This window comes from Hyla sarda, chromosome 11 (assembly GCF_029499605.1).
Source record: "Hyla sarda isolate aHylSar1 chromosome 11, aHylSar1.hap1, whole genome shotgun sequence".
NCBI classification, from domain to species: domain Eukaryota; kingdom Metazoa; phylum Chordata; class Amphibia; order Anura; family Hylidae; genus Hyla; species Hyla sarda.
The window spans coordinates 29,985,119-30,004,376 of NC_079199.1; the positions used below are offsets into that span (position 1 = coordinate 29,985,119).

Sequence of the window (19,258 nt, forward strand, 5' to 3'; positions counted from 1 at the left end):
TCTAGAGGAACTTCTGATGTAGATCCGGTTCCACCAAAATAATTAACATGTTGATTCCTGAGGCTAGATTCACACGGAATTTCAGCCTGCAATTCCGCATTGAAATTGCAGGCAGAAATTCTGCTTGCTAAAATGTACAGTGACCCCCCGACCCACGATGGCCCCGACATACGATCATTTCAACATACGATGGCCTCTCAGAGGCCATCGCATGTTGAAGGCAGCATCAACATACGATGCTTTTTTATGTCGGGGCCATCGCATAAACGGCCATCCGGCAGCGCAGACTTCTTCAGCTGCCGCCGGATAGCCGTTTACAGTACCCTGTGTGCTGCGGTGACGATCACTTACCTGTCCTCGGGGCTCCGGCGCATCCTCTTCGGGATCCCCTGCATCGTCGGTGCTCTCCATCGACTTCTTCACGTCGCTGCGGACTCCGTTCCGTCATCCAATAGGAGCGGCGTGCGTACGACGTGATGGCGGCAATGGAGAGCGAGGATGCTGGGGAAGCAGAGGCCTTGCCGGAGCGTCAGGGACACCCCAGGGACGCGGCGACAGCGATGGAAGGCGACATCCCGGGCAGCGGTGACGGTCCGGAGCGGAGGGGACAGGTGAGTACAACTTCCTCTATCAGTGGTCTTCAACCTGCGGACCTCCAGATGTTGCAAAACTACAACTCCCAGCATACCCGGACAGCCGTTGGCTGTCCGGGCATGCTGGGTGTTGTAGTTTTGCAACATCTGGAGGTCCGCAGGTTGTAGACCACTGTCCTATACTTTACATTGCACGGATCCCTCAACATACGATGGTTTCAACAAACGATGGTCCGTTTGGAATGGATTACCATCGTATGTTGAGGGACCACTGTACAAGATAGTGAATGGTTTTTTTGTTCACCAATTTTTGAATCAGAATTTGTGAACGGAAAATCTGCTTTAAAATATCCGCCTGAAGAATGGTGGTGCTCTTTCTTTAGGCGGATATCCTTGTGGAACACATTGCGGTCTATTTCGCTGGCTGCAATCGGAATCTCCGAGCGGAAATTTTGTCTGGAGATTTCGCAGTGTGAACCTAGCCTTAGGGTCTATTCACACGGGCGGAATTCCACCTCAAATGAAAACCACTCAAGGAAGCTGAAATGGTGCGGAAATTCCACCCATGTGAATAGACCCTTAGGCCCTATTCTCACGGCAGAATTTCCGCACTAATTCCGCTCCCTGGCTTGTGTGGATTTTGTGTGGAATTGATGCAGAATTCGTATGGAGATTCCGAAGTGTGGAATCCCATTGAAGTCTATTGGGCATTCATTTGAGGGGGAATTCTGCCTTGTGAATTGACCCTTAGACTTCTAATGGATTCCGCACTCCCATTCACACTTCTGAATTTCAGCCATAGAAGTCTACAGGCTTTAATTTGAGGCGAAATTCCACAAGCGGAAATTCTGCCGTGTGGATTGACCATTGTCGGAATTCTGCGGAAAAGCTCATTGTCGATTGGATTTTGAATTGTAAGGGTTAATTTCTGCTGCAAATAGCGCGCAAAATAAATATCTATACTTGGCAGTGCAGGTCCGCCGACAGCATTCAGCAGGATATTTCCCTACGGTATTTCCAAAGTATGCATAGGACCTAACAAAAACACTGAAACGGAAACAAAAACACAGTGTGAACCCTGCCCAAGTTTTTCTTTTTGTACACAAAAAACGGATCCCATTAACCCCCCAGGCCCCAGACCTCCGACCTCCCCAGACTCCTCCCTCAGCCCTTCTGCATGTTGTTTACAATCCCCGGGTCAGTCCTGTAGGCCGATCAAGGAACAGCAAGGAAATAGCACAGCAGAGTCATGTGACCATGTGATAGCATGTGACTTTTACGTCATCACAGCTACCGGTAGTGCTCTATTCTAGGCAGGACCGTGTCAGGAGTCACCGGGGAGCTGACCGGGAGCAGAGGGCGCCCCGCAGTCACCAGCCTCTCCTCCGGTCACGGCTCACACCGTGTGTCCGCTCGGTACAACTGTCCGGGCTCCGGGAGGAGCTGCCGTGTGATCCCTGAGTCACTGCCCGGATGCCGGCTTGTAATATAAACAATAGGTGCCTGTAGTGTCTTCCTGAGCAGGAACATCCCCGGTACCGCAACCTCCGTCCTCCCGGTACAGGGCTCCCGGCCTCCTGCGGCAGATCCGCCACTCACCCTGCAGACTGTGCGTTCTCTATCCGGTACCGGAGCGTCCAGCCTGCTGTACTATGAGGAGCTGTCTCACTGGACCTGACTTCATCAAGGACATAACCCGTCTGGGAGGAGCAGGAGTCTGACCTATAGGATAAATGTCATCTGGAACATCACAACAGTCCTGCTTGGACGTCTGACCCTTAGATCCTCTGTGAACCCTAGAAGATCCCACAACATTGGATCCCTGAAGGAGAGACAACAAAACGATTCCCACAACAAACATTGAATCATGAGTAGATCCCTATAGTTACAGTGTGACCCTAGAAGATCCCTATAGTTACAGTGTGACCCTAGAAGATCCCTATAGTTACAGTGTGACCCTAGAAGATCCCTATAGTTACAGTGTGACCCTAGAAGATCCCTATAGTTACAGTGTGACCCTAGAAGATCCCTATAGTTACAGTGTGACCCTAGAAGATCCCTATAGTTACAGTGTGACCCTAGAAAGTCACTTTAACTGTAACCCAGGAAGATCCCTATAGTTACAGTGTGACCCTAGAAGATCCCTATAGTTACAGTGTGACCCTAGAAGATCCCTATAGTTACAGTGTGACCCTAGAAGATCCCTATAGTTACAGTGTGACCCTAGAAGATCCCTATAGTTACAGTGTGACCCTAGAAAGTCACTTTAACTGTAACCCAGGAAGATCCCTATAGTTACAGTGTGACCCTAGAAGATCCCTATAGTTACAGTGTGACCCTAGAAGATCCCTATAGTTACAGTGTGACCCTAGAAAGTCACTTTAACTGTAACCCAGGAAGATCCCTATAGTTACAGTGTGACCCTAGAAGATCCCTATAGTTACAGTGTGACCCTAGAAGATCCCTATAGTTAGTGTGACCCTAGAAGATCCCTCTAACTGTGTAACCCAGTAAGATCCCTATAGTTAGTGTTACCCCAGAAGATCCCACAACATTGGATCCCTGAAGGAGAGACAACAAAACGATTCCCACATAAAACATTGAATCATGAGTAGATCCCTCCAACTGTGTAACCCAAGAAGATCCAAATAGTTACTGTGCGACCCCAGAAAATCCCTTACTAAAGGCGCCATTTAAAAAGATCCCTTGTACCAACAGTGTAACCCAAGAAGATCCATATAATTAGTTTGACACCAGAAGATCTCTCTTACCCAGACCATTACTCAAAAAGATCCCTTGTACCAATTTGAGATCCCCCCCATTGTTATAGTGTAAATCCAAAAGATCCCTTTCACTAGGGATGATCCCATAGTTACATTGTGACACCAGAAGATCCCTCTTAAAAAGAATGTAACTTGGGAGATCCTTCTTACCAAGTGTGACATTCGAGAAGATCCCTCTTGTTACAGTAACTCTGGGCAATCCCTATTGTTATAACGTGACACCAGAAGATCCCTCTTCCCAGGAGTGTAAAATGAGATGATCCCTATGTAGAACCCTGATTCTCATTACCGAAGATTCTAGATCAGAATATCCTTTTATTTGTGACCGGTTCCTTTTGAATATAATTTGATTTGTATCATATCTTGTGGAAGACAAACCCCCTCCGGCACATAAATATACCCATTTTTATTATGTTAAACCTGGAATAACCTCTGTAATTTTCTTTTTGTCACATCCCCTTTTCTTAGTTGTGGTGGATGAATTCACATACGTCATTGTTTACATTGAATAAGACCGGTCTGGTAGGACGGTCTAGATGACTTGTTCTTCCTGGTCACACTGGAATAGCCAACCGGTGACACATCTGCTGACATAACAACAGGAGGCAGTATCTCAGGTGGCAAGATTTCAACACATTTGTTTTTACCAGATGCAATCTTTGTCTGATGTGCCACTTAGGATATAGGAAACCGAATCTTTGCTGTACGGCGTTTTAGATCACCGATGGGCATTTGAATATTTCTAGGCCTATTGGCATTGTTTAGTTTTAATGGAAATACTGTGCAATAAGCCTAATTCTTTGCACTAGTAAATATTTTTAATAGTCATTTTTGTTTTGAAACAATATTTAGCTCTTCAGTAAATATAACCATAGCCTTTAAGATTTAAAAAAAGAAGTTTAGGTTTTAGCCTATAGATAGATGATGAATAGCCAGGGCCCATCAGGTGATAAAGCGAATAGCCAGGGCCCATCGGGTGAAAAAGCGATCATGACTGCTCTTATGTGCCAGGAGAACTTTGCGTGTTCTGGAGGCGAAGAAGCCGCGTTCGAGTGTGACGAATGTAACACGTTACAGTGCCAGCGGTGTGAGGAAGTTCTGCACAAGCAAGAGAGACTTCAGAACCACGAGCGGACACGGATATCACCTGGCTACGTCCCCTATTGCTCCTCTTGTAAAGGGGCAAACAATGGCAGTGCCACCGGAGCGAGAGCTCGGGCAGCTGTACGGTGTCTCTCTTGCAAAATCGATCTCTGTTCTGACTGTCAGAAGCGTACTCATTCTGGGGGGAACAAACGGAAGCATCAAGTCACGGTTTACCAAACTATAAAGAACCCTGAACCTCAGGAAGGTCCAAAGGAGGATGCGGAGACCCTGAAGAAGAAGATGACCGAGAAAGTCGCCAGTTTCCTTCTTGTGGATGAAACGGAGCAGATTCAGGTATTTATATCTGGTTTCTTCGTACCAACAAAGTATTTTTCAGCAATGGACACAGGTTATAAACTCCTAAGGCAGTGTTTCCCAACCAGGGTGCTTCCAGCTGTGGCAAAACTACAACTATCAGCATGCCCGGACAGCCTTTGGCTGTCCGGGCATGCTGGGAGTTGTAGTTGTTTTGCCTCAGCTGGAGGCACCCTGGTTGGGAAACACTGTCCTAGGGGGTAATTTTTCCGGGGTGGTGTAGGTTACGATTTTTCTACACCTTTAATCTGTGTGGTTGTTTTTTATTTTTTATTTTTTTTATTACTATTTATTTTAAAAAATGTTTTTCATTTCCTTTATTTTTAAGCTTTTTATAGTCCATATCCATTAAAATTCCAACACATATAACAGCACCCCTTCTCTATCCCACCCCCTCCCCTCACTGTGTGGAGAAGCAAAAAAAATGTAAATAAAATTACCATATACACATATTTGTCAATAAAAACGTTGGTTGTCTCATAACGTTACCACTTGTCCCATGTCTTATCAAATTCTTTTTCCCTACCCTTACTCTTTTTCATATATTTTAATCCTCTCTAATTTATGTGGTTGTAATGTGTATGTGCCCCAAATTTATATGTGATAAATATGGTGCTAGTATACGATTATTTCGTAAATTACGCTTCCGTAGACCACTTTGTATGGTTCCTCCTCTGATACTTTTAAACCCGCTGGGACAATTTTGTGCACCCTTTTACTAAAGTTCTGTCCGCAGCAAGTTTTGTAAGCCCGGTCAGGGCTGGTGTAGATCTGAGACAAATTGAGCGCTTGGCAACTTTAAAAAAAAAAAAAAAAAATTTCAATTTTTTGCGATATTTCACCAAAAGTTGCACAAAATTAATTAATGACTACTGCAGCAATTTGACATATCTACACAATCAGGAGGTAATGGTCTTCTTGAAAAGTCTCAAAAAAGTAACTGTGACAAATATAGTTTACATACAATAGTAAATCCCGCCCCCCTTAAAGTGTACCTGTCGTCAACAAAAACTTTTTATATAATGTAGATAATACCATTATATGTATATTTGTAATATATTAAGTAAAAATTGTATGTTTTTGGGTGAAAAAATGCTGTCCCTGCAGCTATTGTCTATGTGTCTCTATGAGGAGACCAAAAACAGGAAGTGAGGGCAGGACAGGCAGGGCTCTGTGCAGACTCCTTGCTTGTCAATCATCCTGATGTATGAGCCGGGAGCATGTTATAGAGCCTCAGTGCGCACTGTCCTGTTTCTTTAGTGCACAGAGCCCTGCTTGTCCTACCCTCACTTCCTGTATTTGGTCTCCTCATATAGACACAGAGACATTAGCTACAGGGACAAAAATATACACATTTTTTAACCAATGTAGATTACAAAAAATACATATAAAAGCATTATCTACATTATATAAAAAGTTTTTGTTGCCAACAGGTACACTTTAATCCCTGTGCCCAGTTGCATAACAGATTTTCCTATGTGGATGCATGCCAGTGGGCCAGTTTATTGCAAACCAAGTAACCTACCCACATGTTTTTATGGGTTGTAGGACAAGTGTAAATTAAAGTGGTTATCCAGGAAAAGAAAAACAGAGATGAAAACAGTGCCACACCTGTCCTAAGGTTGTGTGTGGTATTACAACTTGGCTCCATTCTCTTCAATGAATCTGAGCCATAACACATATATTATATAAATTCCAAAAATAAGCAGCACATCAAGAAAAATGAAGGTCTGTAGGCAGGGTGCACGCGTGCTGGAGCCACGGTCCTCTGGTTCCTTAGTAATAACAGTAGTAATATGCAGCACACCGAAATGTCATGCAAAGTGCTTTATTCCATGTGGTACAAAAAGCGACGTTTCGCCAGCCTCACGCCTACTTGAGAATGCAGGCATGAGGCCGGCGAAACATCGCTTTTTGTACCACATGGAATAAAGCACTTTGCATGACATTTCGGTGTGCTGCATATTACTACATATAATATATATATATGTATATATATTTTGAATCCTGGATAACCCCTTTAGGGTGCGTTCACATGCTATTACTAGCAGCGGGTTTCACGCTGCGGGAAACCTGCTGCGAGTTACACTACCATTGATTTGAATGGGTCCACAGACAGTCCACAATAGTGTCAGATTTGCGGAAAGTCCGCAGACCCATTTAAATCAATGGTAGGGAAACTCGCTGCTAGCTACTAACGTGTGAACACACCCTTAGTGTAACCCAAACAGTACAGGGAGAGGAACTGAAACAGACAAGCTAAGGCTATGTTCAGATTAGCATTCAGAGCTCCGTTCACTGGTTCCATTGAAATGATGGGACTTTAGCGGCAAAAAAAAATCCTGCATGTCAGTATAGGTCTCTGCTAAATTCATGAAAAATAATGGGCATCTAATGGAACCCTGACGGACCCTATTTAAGGAGTTCTGTTGTTGTCCGGTGTCACACCCTCCATCCCAGCTGTTGTAATGGAGCTCTACAACACTGATGTGAATATAGTCTAAGCGCAGTGGATTCTTCTTCTTTAATTGTTTGGCTTGTCTCCAAAACATGAAGTGACGTTTTGCACTAAGGCTATGTTCACGTGGCAGGATTTCTTTGCAGAATTCCGCACAGAGACTCAGCAGCAACAGAGTCCCTTTGATTTCAATTAGGGATCGACCGATATGTTTTTTTTTTTTAGGGCCGATACCGATAATCTGTGACCTTTCAGGCCAATAGCTGATAACTTATACCGATATTCCGGTATAAATCATCGGCTATTTACCACCCCCCCCTCCCCCGCAGAAGCCGCTGCAGATCAATTATTTAAAGCGGGCGCTTTAAATCAATGAATTGCAGCGGCTTTTGCGGGGCCAGAGACCACCGCCGCCGCCCGCTTCTCTCCCCCTGACGGTCCCTAGTCCAACCACCACTGCGCCATTGCCTGCCCCATCCACAGTTTTATAATTTCCTGTTCCCGGGATCCATGCTACTTCTGGCTCCGGCAGCGTCCTGAGCTGTCACTGTGCGCACTGACGGTGATGTCGCGGTGACGTCATGCTGGGAGTTATAGTTTTACAACAGCTGGAGGCATACTGGTCAGCAGTTGCACAAAGGTCTCTAGTGTGAACAGAATACCAAGATGTCCCACATGTAAAGCGTAGTTACTGGTTGTTATGTATACAAGCTCTATGGCATGGTACCTCTGTATTCCAGCATCTAGCACAGGTGAAGCTCCTAAAAACTCCAGCAGTTTGCAGGAAGTCCACACTAGAGCCCTGCGTGGGACTGGTTTTTCAATCCCGCCCGCTCCCGGAGGGTATTTGCTCCGCTCCCGCTGAAATGTTTGTCCAATCCTGCCCGCTCCCGCTAACATAGGAATGTACAGACACTAGGGTGCAATGCTCTGTACATACTCCCTGTAGTACACACACTGCGATACATGGGGGGTATGTGCAGAGCATTGCACTCTAGTGTATGTACAGATGTGAATAGCCGTGAACGTGCAGACTCAGAGGCCCTGGGTCACTGACCGATGCAATGCTCTGCACATACCTGGCCTATGGGGATGTATGAGGGCTCATTTGTTTGCGCCGTGGTCTGTAGTTTTTATTGATACCATTTTTGTTTTAATCACTTTTTATCCTTTTTTTTTATGGCATATGAAGTGACCAAAAATGCGCAATTTAGTATTTTTTTTACATGTACGCCTTCAACCATGCAATTTAATAAACATATATTTTTTTTACTAGTTCAGACATTTACGCACACAGCAATACCACATACTTTTTTAAATTTTATATTTTTACATTATTTTAGTTAAAAAAAAAATGGGAAAGGTGACTAGGGTGCAATGCTCTGCACATACCCCCACCTGTATAGGAATGTACATACACACGCTGCTATACACATGGAGAGATGTGCAGAGCATTGCACCCTAGTCACTAGGGCTCGTTCACACGAGCAGATTTTGCTGCGGATTTTAGTGCGGATTTTGCTGCAGATTTTCAGCTTCTTATTTTTTACAGCTTTTTTTTTTTTGCTGGTAAGTCAATGAGAAAATAAGCAGCTGAAAATAAGCAGCAGAAAATAAAAAGCTGCAGATCAGCTGCGGAAAATCTGCACAAAAATCCACTTTTTATTTTTTAAATCAACTGGTGCCAGAAATTTAAACAGATTTGTAAATCACTTCTATTAAAAATCCTTCCAGTACTTTTTAGGGGCTGTATACTACAGAGAAATCAAAAAAAGAAATGCATTTCCTCTGATATCATGACCACAGTGCTCTCTGCTGACCTCTGATGTCCATTTCAGGAACTGTCCAGAGCAGGAGAAATTCCCCATAGCAAACATATGCTGCTCTGGACAGTTCCCAAAATGGACAGCAGAGGTCAGCAGAGAGCACTGTGGTCATGACATCAGAGGAAATGCATTTCTTTTTTGGATTTCTCTTTAGTATATAGCCCCTAAAAAGTACTGGAAGGATTAAGATTTTTTAATAGAAGTGATTTACAAATCTATTTAACTTTCTGGCATCAGTTGATTAAAAAAAAAAAAAAAAGTTTTCCATGGGAGTACCCATTTAAACCAAAATATATTTGTCTTAAGAAATTTCCCAAAGCTTTGCGTGCCAGGGAAAGCTTAGCGGAATTCCCCCATTTCACTGTTTGCACTTGGTCTAAAATGCAAATATTTAATTGTGAAAGTTGTTTTGTCTGAAAAGTTAAAGGGATTTCTGGTGTTTGAGTAATAAAACCTATTCCCTATATAGATAAAAAGTTATGTAATTTTCCAGTGTGTACTTCTCTTGTTTATATGCAGAGACAGATACCTAGTCTTGCTCTTAGCTGAGAAGTGGATACAATTATATCCAGTCCATACAATGGCCTATGACAGTGTTTCCCAACCAGGGTGCCTCCAGCTGTAGCAAAACTACAACTCCCAGTATGCCCGGACAGCCAAAGGCAGATTTGTAAATTACTTCTTTAAAAAAAAATTAATCCTTCCAGTACTTATGATCTGCTGAAGTTGAATTATTTTCTGTCTAAGGCTGCATTCACATCTCGTTTTTGCAATACGGTTGCCATATCCGGTTTGATTGAAAAAAAACGTATTGAACCGCATTGCAAACCGTATATATAGACATTTCATTGTAAACCGTATGCCAACCGTAGCATCAGGTTGTGTACGTTTTGCATCATTTATACGGTTTTTAACGGTACACCAAACCGTAGTCTACTACGGTTTTGTGTCCCGGTCAAAAACCATATCCAACCTGTATACTGTTATTTTAAAATGGAGTTCTATGGTAACCGTATTGAACTGAATGTGCGTACGGTTACATCCGGTTTGCACAATACTGTTTTTCATTTTTAGTTTTTATTTTTTTGGGAGAAATTCAATAAAAAAAATAAGAACTTTATTTAAAATGTTGAGAAACATAAAACCGTATCCGTTTTTTTTTCAAGGAAAACGTATTAAAACGTATGCAAACAGACATCCGTTTTAAAACCTTATACGGTTTAAAAACGTGAGAAGGCATATACGGTTGCATACGTTTCGGTCCGGTTTGGAGACGTATACCTTTTTTGTATAGAAACGGGATACGGGACCCGTACTGCAAAAACTAGTAACAAATGTGAATGCAGCCTGAGTGCTCTCTGATGACACCTGTCTCGGGAACTGTCCAGAGTAGAAGTAAATCCCCATAGCAAACCTCTTCTAGTCTGTGCAGTTCCTGAGACAAGCAGAGATGTCAGCAGAGAGCACTGTTGCCAGACAGAAAAGAACAACTCAACTTCAGCAGCTGATAATTATTGGAAGGATTAAGATTTTTTTAATAGAAGTAATTTGCAAATCTGTTTAACTTTTTGGAGCCAGTTGATATAAAATTTTTTTTTTCCTGGATAACCCCTTTTAACTATTGAAAATGCCCCAGAATGCTGGCACAATTAATAAAACGTAAATGTAATAAAATGGCTTACGTGGGGGCTTGGCTTAATTTTAAAGGGGGTGCAGTTGGAGCATGGTGTGCTGAAATTGTGCCAGAATTCTGGAACATATTGATCCGACTAATATTTGGTCTAAACTTAGACTAGAAAGTCTAAAAATGCAAGAGGTTTATCAAACAGACTAGATAGGCCGAATGGTTCCCATTTTCCGACACATTCGATTTCTGTCAGAAATCTGTCATATTTTTAGACTGTTTACATTATTTAAGAACTAGACATTTATAACAAATCTGGGCCAATGTTTTATTCTGCTAATTCAGAGCATTGCCTTGGCTGGATACAAATTGTATACTTAGTTCCCCGTTTTTTTTCCTGGGAATATGTAAAAATATTGTAGAGGCTGGAACCAGGCTAACAAAAATGGAAAAAACAAAACAAACCCTCAATGGTTATTCCACCACTCCAGTGTACCCAGTGATTAGACCTCATTGTACCCCAAAGGAGCCAGCTGCTGTGATTAGACCTCATTGTACCCTGAAGGAGCCAGCTGCTGTGATTAGACCTCATTGTACCCCAAAGAAGCCAGCTGCTGTGATTAGACCTCATTGTACCCCAAAGGGACCAGCTGCTGTGATTAGACCTCATTGTACCCCAAAGGGGTCAGCTGCTGTGATTAGACCTCATTGTACCCCAAAGGAGCCAGGTGCTGTGATTAGACCTCATTGTACCCCAAAGGGGCCAGCTGCTGTGATTAGACCTCATTGTATCCCAAAGAAGCCAGCTGCTGTGATTAGACCTCATTGTACCCTAAAGGGACCAGCTGCTGTGATTAGACCTCATTGTACCCCAAAGGGGTCAGCTGCTGTGATTAGACCTCATTGTACCCCAAAGGAGCCAGGTGCTGTGGTTAGACCTCATTGTACCCCAAAGGGGCCAGCTGCTGTGATTAGACCTCATTGTACCCAAAAGGGGCCAGCTGCTGTGATTAGACCTCATTGTACCCCAAAGGGGTCAGCTGCTGTGATTAGACCTCATTGTACCCCAAAGGGGCCAGCTGCTGTGATTAGACCTCATTGTACCCGAAAGGGGCCAGCTGCTGTGATTAGACCTCAGTAGTTATTCCACCACTCCAGTGTACCCCATGGGGCCAGCTGCTATGATTAGGCCTCCTTGGTTATTCCACCACTCCAGTGTACCCCATAGGGCCTGCTGCTGTGATTAGGCCTCAATGGTCTTCTCCTCTCAGATATGTCGTGTAAATGCTGAGGTCAGTGATTGGCTGGCTGCAGCAAAATGTGAGCAACCTACGTAGCATTACTGGAGCAGGTCAGGTGACGGAAGTACCACTTTTTAGTATCTTTTTTGTTTTGTTTTTTTGTTAAGCCAGTTTCCACCCTTTACAAAATTTTTTAGAAAATCACAGAGAACCCTATAATGAATAAGCCTGTTGCTAAGGACTAATTGCCCAACCTATTTCTTTGTCATTAAATAGCTTTGGGTGCCCCGATCACACACCTTTTCCCAGTTTCTTTATAGACTCTTCAATTTCTGAGATGTGAGGGTTTATAATTTGTCTGACAATTCAGGGAATTTTAATAATAGGAGTGGTGGTCAGGTGATGGGTGGGATCATACAGTCGGGAGTGTGAATGTTTTACATTATATCTCTATAACCTAATAGACGAAGAACAGTATGTGAAACATCTGATGGTGGAGAATTACAAAAAAACTAGTGAAAATTGGAGGATTTTCCTCATTAACTAATACAATTTCAGGCTCTTTGGAAAATGAAAAAGCAATATTATTGTTTGATATTATAATTTTTTTTTTATTGCATTTATAGGTGGAAGATGAAGAGGATTTCTTGAGAAAACTAGATTGCAAACCTGAAGATTTATTAAAAGTTGTCTCAATTTTTGGAAACACTGGCGATGGCAAATCTCACACTCTCAACCACACGTTCTTCTATGGACGAGAAGTTTTCAAAACTTCTCCTACCCAAGAATCCTGCACAGTTGGTGTTTGGGCAGCGTTAGATCCTGTCCATAAGGTTGTAGTCATTGACACAGAAGGACTGCTTGGAGCCACTGTCAACCTGAGTCAGAGAACTCGGTTGCTTCTTAAAGTCTTAGCCATTTCAGATCTGGTTATCTATAGAACTCATGCAGATCGTCTGCACAATGATCTGTTCAAGTTCCTCGGTGATGCCTCTGAAGCCTACTTGAAACATTTTACTAAAGAGCTGAAAGCTACCACTGCACGCTGTGGTTTAGATGTGCCGCTTTCAACTTTGGGACCTGGAGTCATCATCTTTCATGAAACTGTACACACCAAACTGTTAGGATCAGGTAAATTATTTCATTGTAGCCAACATGTTGGTATATTTAAAATATATCTGTATAGTATTTAATGGAGCGGTAGGTTTTACATATCAGGTGCGTTGTCATGTTGTGGCTGCCACATGGACTAGAAACCATGCCCACATGTAATGGCCGCTGGCTGCATGATTTTGTCAGTGAAACAGACATTTACAGCAAAGTTATGTTTTGGCAACCTCAAACGGTTACGTTGCAGCCCCAACCTAGTAGCGTACCCTAAACATAACATATGATAACAGTTAAATTCTTAAAGGGGTACTCCAGTGGCCAGCGTTCGGAAGTAAATGTGCCGAACTCTGTTTTTGCTCTTCGGGGGTCTGCCATACCCCTTGTGACATCACCGCTACACCCCCTCAATGCAAGTCTATGGGAGGGGGCGTGACATTTACTTCTGAAGGCTGGCCAGTGGAGTACCCTATATTCACCAAAAGAACGTCTTGCGGGGAAACAAAAACCCTAACACAAGGAATGTAGGTATAATAGTGTCAAAGACAAGAATATATACCCCAAATAATGAAAATATTATCACTATATTGTTTTGAGAAAATAGATTATCTTTATTGTAAACATCAGGTATTAAAAGAACATAAAATTATAAATACATAATTTTATGTATTTAGAATATAAAAACATAAAAAAAAAAAATCTTAATCCTTCCAGTACTTTTTAAAGGCTGTGTACTAAAGAGAAATCCGAAAAAAGAAATGCATTTCCTCTGATGTCATGACCACAGTGCTCTCTGCTGAGCTCTGCTGTCCATTTTAGGAACTGTCCAGAGCAGGAGAAAATCCCCATAGTAAACATATGCTGCTATGGACAGTAGAGGTCAGCAGAGAGCACTGTGGTCATGACATCAGAGGAAATGCATTTCTTTTTTTGGATTTCTCTTTAGTACACAGCCCCTAAAAAGTGCTGGAAGGATTAAGATTTTTTAATAGAAATGATTTACAAATCTGTTTAACTTTCTGGCACCAGTTGATTTAAAAAAAAATATATAAAAGTTTTCCACGGGAGTACCCCTTTAAGTGTTATTGTTGAATAGTGTTCTTGGTTATCACTTTATGTTTACATTTCATATCAGCTGCTTTTTTGTAGCGTAAGGGTAATGTATATGAAAGTTTCACTACAGACAGTACAGGAAATGACTGACTATAGTATTATGTCAGTGAAAAATAACTACAGCTTGTTTACTCCAATCTCTGACTAATGAAATACCTTGTACATCCTCCATCAGATAAGTATAACTGCAAGAGCGGTTATATAAAATTAGACATTCTGCTGATATCTGATATGATATTGATAGCCTCATCTATATATGGGTGAAGTGTCTGGTCCCATGGGCACTTCTCAAATCCATGGATTAGATAACCCAACCCCCATACAAGCATACAAACACACCACTCCATCTGTGAGATCAACATGGAGTATATATATATATATATATATATATATATATATATCTCAAAGTTCTCTTTAAGTTTATACCTGTTTATTAATAGCATATTTACAAAAACTGATTCTCCAAGTAAGAATATGTTCACACTATGGAAGTTCCACCCTGAGTTTCCACAAGGAAATTCTGCGCGGAGTCCATGTGCAGCAGTCTAATTGTCTGTGCAGACATTAAATGGGTACTCCACTGGAAAAAAAATGTTTCTAAATCAACTGGTGCCAGAAAGTTAAAGGGGTATTCCGGGCAAAAACATTTTAAGGTATCTGATCGTGGGGGGCCCGCTGCTGAGACCCCCAGCGATCTCCCTGCAGCATGCGGGGACTGCTTCTCTAGTTTTGGAAACCTCCGGGTTTCCGGGACTGGGGACGTGACGTCACGCCACGCCCCCTCCATTCATGTCTATGGGAGGGGGCGTGACGGCAGTCACACCCCCTCCCATAGACATGAATGGAGGGGGCGTGGCGTGACATCACGTCCCCAGTCCCGGAAACCTGGAGGTTCCCGAAACTGGAGATTCTGCACCCGCATAGAATGCAGGTGCTACAGGGAGATCGTGGGGGGGTCTCAGCAGTGACCCCACGATCAGACACCTTATCTCCTATCCTTAGGATAGGGGATAAAATATTTTTGCCCGGAATACCCCTTTTAAACAGATTTGTAAATTACTAAAAAAGTTAAAAGAAAGTGGTGCAGCTCACAATTTACTACTATCCGAGGTGTAAGGGCAATCACTTATACCCAAAGTGAAAAAATAATTTGAAAGTATTATACAAAAATAGCCCAAATCTCAAGGATAGTAGAATTAGTTTTTTTGGAAAGAATATATATCTTCAAGACCGTGCTTCAATTAAACAGATTTTTTATATAAATATATATTTTTTAGGTTGCATAAATTCCTCACACAGGGCCCTTGTGGGAGGAAAAATAGATAGCAGATATAACATATAAAATCAAGATAAAAAATCAACTGTATATGGCATACAGTGAGTTACTGATTCAGCTACTGGACGTCCGGATATTAAACAGTCTGTTAGTGGTGAGGTAATATTGGTAGAATGTCCATAAAGGTTATTGCAATACTGGTTAGATATTACCCGTTCCTGATGATGATATCGCGCTGTGGTATTGATGTCCGTATAGGACTCTCGCTGGTTGGTAAGCGCTGGCGGGCGCTGAGTGCGGCTGGTCCAGACTGCGCTGTACCCAATGTTTTGCCACACAGTGGCACTCCTCGTGGCGGCGGGGTCTGACGTCAGCCAGGGAGGTGATAGTAGTTGGTGGATCTCAGGAGATAGATTGCAGAATCCCTGTTGACAGCAGAGAGACAGGACGGCATGGAGGATCTCACGGCAAGCGGATCTCCAAGTAGATGGATTGCAGAAACGGTAGATGGTGATGATAATAAACGAGAAATATAAATTCCGGGCTCACAGCAGCTGGCACACACTGTAAGCTTACAGTGCGTTCTATATGATGGTGGGCTAAACGCGTTTCAGGGTACTTAGGCAAATCACTCTTGACCCCTTCTTCAGTAGCTGTGAGCTACTGAGGAAGGGGTCGAGAGTGATTGCAAAAACCATTAGGAACTATCCAGAGTAGAAGCAAATCCCCATAGAAAACCTCTCCTGCTCTGGACAGTTCCTAAAATGGACAGAGGTGTCAGCAGAGAGCACTGTGGTCAGACAGAAAGGAAATTCAAAAAGAAAAGAACTTCCTGTGGAGTATACAGCAGCTGATAAGTACTTGAAGGATTAAGATTTTTAAATAGAAGTAATTTACAACTCTGTTTAACTTTATGGCACCAGTTGTTAAAAAAAAATATATATATTTTTCCAGTGGAGTACCCCTTTAAGTGCCCTCCCATTAATGATTATGCCCTTTACAGCAGATTGGAGCAGCAACCTCCCATTGACATCAAATAAGGGAGGTTGCTGCTCCAATCTGCTGTAAAGGGCATAATCATTAATGGGAGGGCACTTAAAGGGGTACTCCACTGGAAAAATATATATATATTTTTTTTAAGGATATTCTCACAGATTAAGGGACAGCTAGTAAATCAGTGGTGATCACCATGTTAGGATCCTGCCATTTGTGAAAACGCAGGAAAATTAAAGATTCAAATTAACAGGGTGCAGAAGGGTGTTGCTTTGTGTCAGCTAAAATGAATGGGAGATAGTGGACCAAATGGTCACTGGCTGTAATAGCTCCAGGATATGATGAAATACAGCCGCACCCCCACAAGCCAGGGCTTGACAATGTAATCATTACCAAGCCCTCTGTGTATTGTGATATTATTTTGCTGCCATATTTAGGCTGCCAATAGTACAGTAGAGTTGTATAAACTATGAGGATGAGATGACTCTTCTCATTCTGTCCCAGTCATACAGCAAAGCTGACAAGTGAGTAACAGGTGTCAACATTTTGTAACTTCTCTTAGTAATCAGTGTGGAAACTGGAATATTTCAAGAATATTATTTTTCTCCCAAGAGTTTTTTGTTATGCGATTAATGAAAAAAAAATTTGCTGCTTTTTATATATATATATAATTTTTTTTTTTTTTTTTTTTTTTCATAAAAGCTTAATTTAAATAACTTGTAGTTTTCTGATGATAATTTTCTTTTAAAGTTTTTGTCTTGCAAAGACAGCTCCTTTTTTACACACCGCTGCCAGGGAAAGTTTCAGCTGTTTATATATATATTGCCTAATGTATTATATAGCAGCCTTTCAATTAATGGATACGAGAATGAGAGTCTGTCTGTTTGTGGCGCTGGTTATTACAAAATTGGCCAGATTGAGGGCCATATGGATGGGGGATTGATGTTTTAAACCATTTTAATTTGTAGTTGAATCTTTTTATTATTATTTAATTTTTTTACTATGGTTGCCGTAGCTGGATAGGATTTTTTTTTCTGATCATAATTTTATTTCTGCTTGGACTACAGTCTATCATTATGTCCTAAAATACCATAAATTGGATTCTTATGCCCTTCTGTTAGCTCCTTGTCAGTTTAGGAAGAAGTTTTCTGCATTAGCATACATTCATGGAAGCTTAGGCTGTGGCGTTCAGTGACTCCTACTCATTGGCACATGTAGCACACACATATATACATTAATGAATTTCTTTATAGATTTCCAATTATCTTTAAACAAACCCGACTTTCCTGTACGCTGTCACATTGTCATTGCATTCCTCTCGGTCTTTGTCACTTGTTGTTCATTGACCAGTAATATCCTGACTTGATTACTGGCCTATTGTTGTACAGCAAAGCTTTGCGTTTTCAATATTAAAGAACCAGTGACAATGAATATTAAAGGAGTTTTACATTATCATAAAAATTATCCCCTATCAGCAGGATAGGGAATAAGTGTCTGATTGCGGGAGGTCCAACCCCAATGATCTTCCGTATGGCGCCCCTCTCTCCTCATTAATAAAGGGGTGTCAACCACCGCACAAAGCCGTGGCCTACACGCCTCCTCCATGCATCTCTATGGGAGAGCTGGAGATACAGCGTTCAGACCCCCCACAATTTGACACTTATCTGTTTTCTTTTATCCTGGACTACCTCTTTAAAGGGGTACTCCGGTGAAAACCTTTTTTCTTTTAAATCAACTGGTGGCAGAAAGTTAAACATATTTGTAAATTACTTCTATTAAAAAATCTTAATCCTTCCTGTACTTATTAGCTGCTAAATACTACAGAGGAAATTCTTTTCTTTTTGGAATGCTCTCTGATGACATCACGAGCACAGTTCTCTCTGCTGACGTTATTATAATAATAATAACGCTTTATTTATTTATTGTTGTCCTTAGTGGAATTTGAACCCAAGTCCCCAGCACTGCAAGGCAGCAGTGCTAACCACTGAGCCACCATGCTGCCCTTAGCATACATCTGCTATGCATGGTTGCTAAAATGGACAGAGATGTCAGCAGAGAGCACTGTGCTCGTGATGTCATCAGTGTTCCAAAAAGAAAGGAATTTCCTCTGTAGCATTCAGCAGCTAATAAGTACTGGAAGGATTAAGATTTTTTAATAGAAGTAATTTACAAATATGTTTAACTTTCTGCCACCAGTTGATTTAAAAGAAAAAAGGTTTTCACCGGAGTACCCCTTTAAGTCTGTTAAAAGGGTACTCCTGTGGAAAACTTTTTTTTTTTTTTTAAATCAACTGGTGCCAGAAAGTTAAACAGATTTGTAAATTACTTCTATTAAAAAAATCTTAATCCTTCCAGTACTTTTTAGGGGCTGTATACTACAGAGGAAATGTTTCTCTTTTTGGATTTCTCTTATGTCATGACTACAGTGCTCTCTGCTGTCCATTTTAGGAACTGTCCAGAGCAGCATATGTTTGCTATGGGGATTTTCTTTTGCTCTGGACAGTTCCTAAAATAGACAGCAGAGGTCAGCAGAGAGCACCGTGGTCGGACATAAGAGAAATCCAAAAAGAGAAACATTTCCTCTGTAGTATACAGCCCCTAAAAAGTACTGGAAGGATTAAGATTTTTTAATAGAAGTAATTTACAAATCTGTTTAACTTTCTGGCACCAGTTGATCTTAAAAAAAAAATTAGTTTTCCACCAGAGTACCCCTTTAATGGCACCATTTTCCAAACTGGGGCAAATGCTATAGGTCTATAGCCTAGGTCTCATCTGTTGCATAC

General features: G+C 41.8%; 1 protein-coding gene across 1 annotated transcript in view; it reads left to right on the forward strand.

Moving 5' to 3' along the window:
* The first annotated feature begins 1,849 nt into the window (after positions 1-1,849).
* The window catches only part of ZFYVE1 (zinc finger FYVE-type containing 1), a 44,634-nt gene continuing 27,225 nt past the window's right edge, over positions 1,850-19,258 (forward strand). The window contains exons 1-2 of the mRNA XM_056545765.1: positions 1,850-4,816; positions 12,613-13,117. Of these exons, the coding sequence (XP_056401740.1) occupies positions 4,298-4,816; positions 12,613-13,117 (1,024 nt within the window). The 5' untranslated portion in view covers positions 1,850-4,297. The remainder of the gene's footprint in view (positions 4,817-12,612; positions 13,118-19,258) is intronic.